The 8,803-nt window shown below is 53.4% G+C and overlaps 2 protein-coding genes across 5 annotated transcripts; one reads left to right on the forward strand and one right to left on the reverse strand.

The window, feature by feature from the left end:
- Positions 1-216: 216 nt before the first annotated feature.
- Positions 217-2,220, reverse strand: LOC131125693 (tetraspanin-8-like). 2 transcript variants are annotated; one of them, XM_058067487.1, is made up of 8 exons: positions 2,032-2,217; positions 1,586-1,654; positions 1,392-1,508; positions 1,239-1,313; positions 1,071-1,166; positions 882-992; positions 684-806; positions 217-608 (listed from the first exon to the last, which is right to left on the reverse strand). In XM_058067487.1, the coding sequence occupies exons 1-8, from the start codon at positions 2,089-2,091 to the stop codon at positions 468-470; spliced, it is 792 nt and encodes a 263-aa protein (XP_057923470.1). In that variant the 5' UTR covers positions 2,092-2,217; the 3' UTR covers positions 217-467. The 2 variants fall into 2 exon arrangements, with proteins under 2 accessions (XP_057923470.1, XP_057923469.1); XM_058067486.1 differs by lacking the exon at positions 1,586-1,654 and having other exon boundaries at positions 2,032-2,220.
- ptprr (protein tyrosine phosphatase receptor type R) lies at positions 1,629-8,713 on the forward strand. Of its 3 annotated transcripts, none has more exons than XM_058067452.1 (16): positions 1,629-1,879; positions 4,276-4,448; positions 4,630-4,743; positions 4,814-4,963; positions 5,030-5,137; positions 5,207-5,323; positions 5,385-5,479; positions 5,538-5,651; positions 5,709-5,898; positions 5,999-6,083; positions 6,216-6,295; positions 6,403-6,540; positions 6,597-6,707; positions 6,771-6,928; positions 7,008-7,121; positions 7,192-8,712. In XM_058067452.1, the coding sequence occupies exons 2-16, from the start codon at positions 4,446-4,448 to the stop codon at positions 7,283-7,285; spliced, it is 1,671 nt and encodes a 556-aa protein (XP_057923435.1). In that variant the 5' UTR covers positions 1,629-1,879; positions 4,276-4,445; the 3' UTR covers positions 7,286-8,712. The 3 variants fall into 3 exon arrangements, with proteins under 3 accessions (XP_057923435.1, XP_057923434.1, XP_057923433.1); XM_058067451.1 differs by lacking the exon at positions 1,629-1,879 and adding an exon at positions 3,404-3,572 and having other exon boundaries at positions 5,207-5,284; positions 7,192-8,713; XM_058067450.1 differs by lacking the exon at positions 1,629-1,879 and adding an exon at positions 3,404-3,572.
- The last annotated feature ends 90 nt before the right edge of the window (positions 8,714-8,803 follow it).

Raw genomic sequence — 8,803 nt, forward strand, 5'->3', positions numbered from 1 at the left:
GCGTGCGGCGTCCGCAGGTCTTGGTGACCACCGCGGACACGCGCATGCTCTAACGGCCTGTTTCATCTGACTTTTTCAAAGTGATATTAAACGACTATTGGGGGAAAAGGCTGTGCTGTGTGCTTTGGCCAGCAGGGGGCGGCAGAGAGCACTGTGACGTCACACAATGGCTGCAACCTTCATTCCCAGCAAGAAGCACACACGCTTTGGGTACAGGAAATAGTTTACTAAACAAAACGACAAGTACATTTGTTTCAAATCAAAGAATCTTAGTAGCCTTGAAATGCCCCCCCCCCCCCATTCACCTCTACAACTTCTACATCAACTCGTCCCTTTCACCGCAGGAAAAAATGGTGGCGTGGGCTTGTGGGCCTCAGCGCCAGTGCATCAGTGATTTAAGGCACTTTGTCACTACATGCCCGTTTGGCCTTAAAAGGAAAAAGAGCAAAAAAGCGAGGAGGCGTGGCCTAGTACATGGGGGGGTTGTGCAGCTCCTGGTACTTGGGGGGCGCCGCCTTGAAGATGCTGGGCACCACCATCACCACCGAAGGGCGGTTGGCGGCACGCAGCTGATGGATTATGATGGACGACAGCGTCAGGCCCAGCAGCTGCAAACAGGAAACAGGAAGTGGCGTCAGGCGGAGCGTGTCCGTGTGCCCTCTACGGGTCAAAATGGTTCTTACCGCCAAAATGGCCAACACGAAGACCACCCCGATGACGACGTCCACCGCCATGAGGACGTAGTGGGCGATGAGCGGGAAGCACGGCTGACTGAAGACCAGCCTACTCCTCTGCAGCAACATCAGCTGAAACACACATGTCAATCAAACTGCGTGCTGCCTTCAGGCACGGTGGGAATCGGCAACTCTTCCAACACTCACGTAGTTGACTGACTGACATTTTCCCTCCATCTCGGCCACGTCGTCACACGAACACGAGTCGGGAATGTTCTGGCGCCAGTCCTCATAGCTGAAGAGGCCGCAACATTTCAGCTACACAAACACACAAATACACACACACAAATACACACATCAGCACGTGATGTCATCAAGTCTGACCTCCGAACTCACCATTTCCTGCACGCTATTGGCGACGTCCTTGTTCTCCTGACTGGTGGCATCCAACGGCAGAAGCTGACTCAGCCTTTCCCTCATCAAGCCCTCCAACTACACACACACACACACACACAGGTCAGAGGAGGACAGCAGCCATGTTGAGGTTGAGGTAGCCACGCCTACCTGAGGACGCACGGCGGCGGCGGGGATGCCTACACGCAGCATGAGCAGACTTCCAATGACCATGCAGACCAGGAACTGCAAAAAGACCACAAATTAGATGCGACACCCCGCCCCTTCCTGCTAAAGAGGAACTTGATGGTGCGCCTGGCTCACCACGATGAGCGCCGGGCGGCTCTGGCGGTGTGCTCCATACGCTCCCACGGCGGCGATCACCATGGTGATGGTGCCCACCACATACAGCATGACCAGAGCGGTGCCGCGACCTTCCAGCTGCAGGAGGAGACAGTCAGCGTGCGTGCGTGCGTGCGTGCGCGTGTGCGCGTGTGCGAGCGTGCTTGCTTGCTTACCGCGGCGCCATTTAAGTGGGTGAGCACTTGCAGCAGCAGAGCCAAAGTGATGATGAGCCCGCCCACTATCTGCAATAACAAAAGCGCGTCATGTTTAGCTCCACGCCTTTTTTTTTGGTTCTAAAAAGTAAAATCACGTCCTCTTAGCCTTTTGGGCCGACGAACAAAGTCAAAACACTGGCATTCCTAAAGCTATGACGCCATCTTGGCTCATTCGAGCTCGTCTACTTTGGACAAAAAAAGTAAGGAGATGACCACATACGACAAAGTGGAATGAAGAAACTTCATTAAAAGGTAGAATGAATGTTGTTTAGGGAGTAGAAAGTACAAAAATGCTTTAAAAGCTTTTCAAAGGCGAATAGCCGCTTTCTTAGCTGTGATTAGCAAGTGCGCACTTTTTATTTTCCCAGACGCCATCTTAAAAACTTCAAAAAGAATCAACTCACCGCGAAGAAGACGTTGGACACGATGAAGGTTAACTTGAGGCACCTGTTCACTTGAGTCATGGTTAATTTGTTTGGCCAACAACGACAATTAAGGACAAAAGACGGCGATAGCGTCGTCAGGTAGGCGTCACAGGTAACAACTGAGCAAGCGAGGGGAGGTGCGCATGCTTTTGGGTCAGAGGCTTCCGACGGGAGGGGCGGAGTTTCCCGTAAATGACTGCGAAGGATCAAATAAGGACACTTCCTGCTTGGGGAGGAGAGGCGGGGCCTGTGTCATTCCGGGAAGACAAATGGAATATTTTGACAAACAGTCACAGACAAAAGACACAGTTTGAAGACAAAAAGTTGACATTTTCATGGCAATAGCTAAAAATATCACTAATCTTTGATTTTATATTCATTATTGAATATTATAATTGACAACATTTTAAATACGTATTTATAAACAAAGGCCCCTGCATCTTTGTTTTTGTCAATGTGGGAAAATGTGCTGACGTGTGATTTATGGCTTTACATCATTCGGAATCATAGCTTTTGCACATTTACTGATTGCAATTCGCTCTTTCGACACTAGATGTCCCCCACGTGTCCTTGGATGGGATGAGATGGGAGTTAAGGTCTGTCACGAGGAGCCGTTGTTTTTAAAAAGGCTCGTTGTTACGTGTTTATTTATTTTAGAAATAACGCTTTATTATCGAAGAATCCGGCACTGGTAGCGGTAATAAGATATGGACTTTATCTGAATGTATATATAAAGTTGTGTGTGTGTCATATTTTCAGTCGCTGACTCGCAAATACATATCTCTTCCTGACATAGCAGCACAATATGGCTTTCAGCCGCCACTTAAAAAGAGCCGTTCAAAAGATTGGACTTGTTCGCGAACGTCGCATCTTTCCCATCATCAATTCCTCATTCGAAATAAAGCAAAATACATACGCTGAAGGTTACCGCGAAGGCCTCACAACTAGGAGACCCTAGTTCGATTCCACCCTCGGCCATGTCTGTGTGGAGTTTGCATGTTCTCCCCGTGCATCCGTGGGTTTTCTCCGGGTACTCCTGCCCCCCCATTCCAAAAACATGCTAGGCTAATTGGCCACTCCAAATTGTCCATAGGTATGAATGTGAGTGTGAATGGTTGTTTGTCTATATGTGCCCTGTGATTGGCTGGCCACCAGTCCAGGGTGGACCCCGCCTCTCGCCCTAAGACAGCTGGGATAGGCTCCAGCACACCCGGAACCCTCGTGAGGCTAAGCGGTAGAAAATGAATGGATAAAAAATACATACATGATCATGTCCTCTTAACGTGTTACTCGCTGACCTTAATATCACGTGACAGGAAGTGAACATCCTTCTAATCGGGCAGTACTGCCGCCAGCCTTGCCTGTCTTATCACACACATGCACACGCACACAGTCAGGTGTGTGTGTGTGTGTGTGTGTGTGCGTGTGCGTGTGTTGGTGGCGTGAGAGGTGCAATGCAGGAAGGATGAAGACGGTCCCTCCAAGGGTAGTGTTTCTTCTCTGCTGGTTGCTTCGGGCCGGTGAGAACATTTCCTTCATGAATCGCCACTTTTCATCTTCCGGCTGTCCGACCTGACGCCAACGTTAGCTTAGCGTCTTCTCGCCGTTCACGATGATGCCAACATTAGCATTAGCATCGTGTCGCGGCGTTATGCTAGTAAGGCATTTGTCACACGTCGGTCGTGTTAGCCTAATGTGCTTTGGTGCATAAGTTCCGGACAGATGCTGATGCTAAGATGCTAATGCTAACCTTCCGTGGGAAGATGTCTCGTGAACAGTCGGAAGGTTCTGGACTGAGTGGACTCGAGGCTGTTAGCCACATTAGCAAGTTGATGGCGTCCGCGGGCTGGGCTAGCTAGCTAGCTAGCTGCTTTAGCATGTTGTTGCGAAACAAACTGATGATTGTACGTTTGTGAAGCAAGCTAACGAGCTAAATAACAACATCTATTTGGGCAGACGAGAAACACGAACCTGGGAAGTGTGAGTGGGCGGGTCAGCTCACCTCCAACTCGACCTGTGATTGGCTGGCCGTTCTCCCCATGCCAGCAGAGCCGACTGCTCCATCCAATCAGAGCGGCTCAGCTCTGGGTCGTCATAGCAACCAGGATGCTATCGCTAGGGAGAAGTCTTCTCCCTGACGGCATCCATTGTGAAATCCTGACGCCTTTGGGAATATTCCGGAATGTTCCAAAATGTTCTGACGCCTCCTGCTGGTCTCCACAGAGTCGTCCTTCGGCAGCCACCTTAGGCCTCTTCCTCCTCCTGCTGCGCACGCTCAGCTGGGCGCCAACCTGCCACAGGAACCTCACCGCCTTCATCATCATCCTCATCATCGCCGTGTCGGCAGCACGCACGTGGAGCACGCCACGGTGTCTGCACGCCACCTGGTTACCATGGTGAGTGAGTGTGTGTGGGCGGGACCAAAGTAAAAGCTGATCTGACAGAAAGCCGATTGGGATCATGGCGTTACCTGGACAACAGCCAATCAGGACGCCGCTTTAACCCCGCCCCCAGTGAGCTCCTTGAGCTTTGACTGACAGGCGTGCGTGTTGTGATGTTGCCGTGTCTTCGTTTCAGTTTTTGGCGGTGGACGTCAGGAGGCTCAGCGCTGGCCTTCTCGGTCGGTTCCGGGGGGGCGTGGCGGCAGCGTTGGGCGTGCCGGTGGGACGCGTCCACATCAACGGTCTGAATGTGAGGACACGCCTCCTGTGCTCCATCTGACGTGTGCTCAGGTTGGCTGATTGATTGGCGGCTCTTCCAGGAAGAGAAGAACGGCGTGGAGCTCTTCGTGTCGTCTGGTAGGCCGGACATTTCAGAGCCCCGCCCAGCCGAGGAGGTCATCCAGTCGCTGGATGTCAGGGTCCTTCATCAACACCTGGCGCACTTTGGCATCACCGAAGTGTCAACGGAGGTGGGTGTTGCCCCGCCCCTTTGTTGCCACAGTAACGCTGCTTCACCTGACATTCAACCCCCGCAGAAGAACGTCCTGCAGGGGGGGCCGGGGGACCACCTGTGGAGGCGGGAAAGCCTCTACAGCGCCGTCTTGTTCCTCGCCGTTTTCGTCATCGTCATCACCTGCATGATGGTAAAGATGGCGTCCGCGTGCGTCCAGCAGAGGGCGCCCTCACCTCCGACCGTTCTTCAACTTTTGCAGGTTTTGTATCGCCTGAAGGAGAAGACCTCTGACGCACGGCTCAAAGCTCCGCCCCCTCACGTCCGCTCCACACCAAAGGTCGCGCCTGACTGTGCCCGGAGGTCAAAGGTCATCCAGGTGATGGCGGCCTTCGCTCTTATTTGATTTCATGTGGTTGACGCTGATGTTTGCGTGGCAGGCGGTGACGTCGGGAAGCACGGTCCAGGTGGAGCGGTCTTTGGCCCCGCCCATTCCCCTGCAGCAGCAGCCAATCGCAGCGTTCCCTCTGTGCAGGTGAGCTCTGTCCGCCACGTTGCCATGTCTGCCTACTTCCTGTTGGTCTTCCCTCCAGCCCCGCCCCCGTCTCGTTCGTCCGCCACGTTGACCACGCCCCCCCGGCCGCTCCTGAGCTCAAACCGTGCCCCTCCCCCTTCAGGATGAAACCCGCCTCGGGACTACAAGAGAGGTGAGTGGGTGGCGGCCGCCGACTGAGATGACGTCACGCAGTAAACCTTCTCCTCAGACGCGGCTCCAACGTCTCGCTGGTGTTGGACATGGCGGCGCTGGCCTCGGTGGAGCCTCTCGCCGTTGCCGTGGTGACGCCCAGGGAGACGGTGGCCCGCGAGTATCTGCTCGCCGCCAGCCGGCCGCTCACGCCACAGCAGCTCCGTGACATCATCGACGACGCGCACAGGCTGCACGCCGAGTTCTCTGTAAGCGCGTGCGTGTTAATGTGTGCGTGTGTACATGCGTGTGCATGCGTGTGCATGCGTGTGTATGCACATGCGTGTCTAACACCGTCTCACATGTCAGGAGATCCCCATGAACTTCACCGACCCAAAAGAGCTGGACGTTCCCAACCACGGGACCAAGAACCGATACAAGACCATCCTGCCAAGTGAGTCCTTGTTGCTAGGCAACCAGGAAGCTGCCTTCTGATGCAGGGGCGGGGCTCCTTCCTTCCTTCCTTCCTTCCTTCCTTCCCTGCAAGTAGGAGAGTAGATGAAAATGTCCTCTCCTGGTCTCCTAGACCCCCATTCCAGAGTCCTGCTGCATTCCAGAGGAAGCGGCGACCCGCTGAGCTCCTACATCAACGCCAACTACGTGCGGGTGCGTAGTGAAAGTCCACAATAGGCATTTCCTGTCGGGAAGCGAGGAGAACACGAAAGGGGCATTGTCCTTCCAAAATGAAAGCCAAGTCCACTTTCCTGCGACAGGGTTACCGTGGCGACCAGAAGGCCTTCATCGCCACGCAGGGCCCCATGGTCAACACGGTGGACGACTTCTGGCTGATGGCGTGGCAGGAGGCGGCGCCCGCCATCGTCATGATCACCAAGCTCAAGGAGAAGAAGGAGGTGGGTTGAAAGTCACGCGACATGGGCGGGGCTTAACGCTCGGCCGTCGTCCGCAGAAGTGCGTCCTCTACTGGCCTGAGAGGCGGGGCATCTACGGGAAGGTGGAGGTGGCGGTTGGCGGCGTGCGGGAGTGTGACCACTACACGGCTCGCCGCCTGACACTGAAGGTACGGGTAAAACCGGCGCCAACGTCGCTCACGCGCTCACTTCGGGCCCGGCCGTGTGTGCAGTACGGGAATAGAACCCACACCCTGCAGCATTACTGGTTCACGTCGTGGCCCGACCACAAGACGCCCGACTCGGCCGTGCCGTTGCTGCAGCTCATTGGGGACGTGGAGGCAGAGCGGCGGGCGGCGTCTCCTGCGGGGCCCGTCATCATCCACTGCAGGTAGGGGCGTGCCGATGGGGTCACGTGATGCTTCACCTGGACTGACTCCACCCCCCCTCCCGTGATGCTTTCCCGACAGCGCCGGCATCGGACGCACGGGCTGCTTCATCGCCGCCGCCATCGGCTGCCGGCAGCTGGAGGCGGAGGACGCGGTGGACGTGTTGGGCATCACGTGTCGGCTGCGGGTGGACAGGTGAGACGCGTGCGGCGAGGCCTCCGGGCCTCCGGGGGCAGCAGCTGAGGTCTTGTGCTTGTGTCGCAAGGGGCGGGATGATCCAGACCGGCGAGCAGTACCGCTTTGTCCATCACGCCTTGAGCCTCTACCAGGCCCGCCTTGAGGGAGGCGGAGCTTGCTGACTTTGACGGACAGGAGAAGAGGGAAGGTACATCACTGGAAGAAGTTAGCCGTTTCCGTGTGTGGACGTCTTTGTGTTTCTCTCTCGCGCACGTTAACGTGGTGTTAGCTGTCATGTTAGCATAGCCTGCTCGCTGGCGCTGGCGGTGCAGGTCTACCTCTTCCATTGGATTTTGGCCAAGAGCAACTTTATTTTTCTACTCTTTTTACGTGTTTTCGGTGTCTGATAGCAGTCGGTTGATGTAGCAATAATCGAAAGGTCATGTCAGAGTGGAACATCCAAGTACTTTACGTTTTGGTACTTTTGTACAGTAATTGTACAGTAATCCCTCGCCACATTCGCTTTTCAAAATGGTTCTTCCCTGATGGCACACAGCCGGTTATTCATCCGGAATATGCATCTTGCAGCAAATTGAGCCTATTTTGGGCTGCAATGAAGCACTTCCAAGCATGAAAACGACTCAAGGAGGTCAAGTCCAAATATGAGGCCACGCCCGTCACTAGGTGGCGCTAATGTTCCATTAACCGCCTCCTTCATTCTCCCGGCGCTAGCATCCGGGGTCCCAACACCCCCCAGGGGGTCCAAACACGTCCTAAACATTTACTGACAAGCCAAAACAACAAATATGGAAAATGAGGTTGCTAAAAATGTTCTAATGTGAGGAATAAAGTGAGAATACGAGAAGATGAAATAGTTGGAAAATGGGGAAAAACAGCAGAAATGGGGAAAACCCAGCTGTAATGTTCTGACAATAATCTCCAATATTCATAGAGAAATAGAAATATATAATATGTGTGTGTATATATGTATAATACCGTATCTTATTGAGGAAAAACGTCATTTTGAGGAAAAATCATGTCATGTATCCCCCCTCGGCCACCTCCTTCTGGGTCCCAAAACATGCTAGCTTCATCGCACCCCCCCCAAATTGTCCATAGGTATGAATGTGAGTGTGAATGGTTGTTTGTCTATATGTGCCCTGTGATTGGCTGGCCCCGCCTCTCGCCCAAAGACAGCTGTGATAGGCTCCAGCACGCCCTTGTGAGGATAAGCAGTAGAAAACGAATGAATGAATATTACCAGAAGAAAATTTGAAATAAAATCCAAAAAAGGGGAAATACTATGCCTTTTCACTATATTTCTTAGCATAGAAGCTGACTATAGGGGTGTTATACTATGTCTGGAGGGCTCTCGTCGTGATAAAAGTATATTTGGCATATTTCGGTCTGCTCTGGCTGCCCACGTATGGTAATCATACCTGACTGATTGATACCTGACTGATTGGTTCCAAACGAGGGAGTACTGTATCGTCATTGTTTGCTTCTATCCAAATGAAGACAAACTTTATTTAAACGTCCGAGCACGTGATGCTAACGGTGTACGTGTTGGCTTGTCGGCACAAAGCAACATTAAAGAAGTGGCTTGTCCAAAAGGAGGGGGCTGCCTTGTGGTTTGTGTTATGTTGTGTAACGCCACGCATGGAGGGGGGGGGGGGGGGCGTGGCCAAGCAGAAGAAGTG

Source organism: Doryrhamphus excisus, chromosome 3 (genome assembly GCF_030265055.1).
Source record: "Doryrhamphus excisus isolate RoL2022-K1 chromosome 3, RoL_Dexc_1.0, whole genome shotgun sequence".
Lineage (NCBI taxonomy): Eukaryota > Metazoa > Chordata > Actinopteri > Syngnathiformes > Syngnathidae > Doryrhamphus > Doryrhamphus excisus.

What these genes read in the sequence shown, in the direction of transcription:
- LOC131125693 (XM_058067487.1), bottom strand. Translation starts at nt 2,091, where the DNA reads ATGACTCAAGTGAACAGGTGCCTCAAGTTAACCTTCATCGTGTCCAAC. An exon ending in CCCACTTAAATGGCGCCGCG is followed by an intron (nt 1,509 to 1,585) that starts GTAAGCAAGCAA and finishes CTCCTCCTGCAG; the next exon opens with CTGGAAGGTCGCGGCACCGC. An exon ending in GCCGCCCGGCGCTCATCGTG is followed by an intron (nt 1,314 to 1,391) that starts GTGAGCCAGGCG and finishes GTCTTTTTGCAG; the next exon opens with TTCCTGGTCTGCATGGTCAT.
- ptprr (XM_058067450.1), top strand. Translation starts at nt 3,518, where the DNA reads ATGAAGACGGTCCCTCCAAGGGTAGTGTTTCTTCTCTGCTGGTTGCTT. An exon ending in CACGCCACCTGGTTACCATG is followed by an intron (nt 4,449 to 4,629) that starts GTGAGTGAGTGT and finishes TCTTCGTTTCAG; the next exon opens with TTTTTGGCGGTGGACGTCAG. An exon ending in ATACAAGACCATCCTGCCAA is followed by an intron (nt 6,084 to 6,215) that starts GTGAGTCCTTGT and finishes CTGGTCTCCTAG; the next exon opens with ACCCCCATTCCAGAGTCCTG.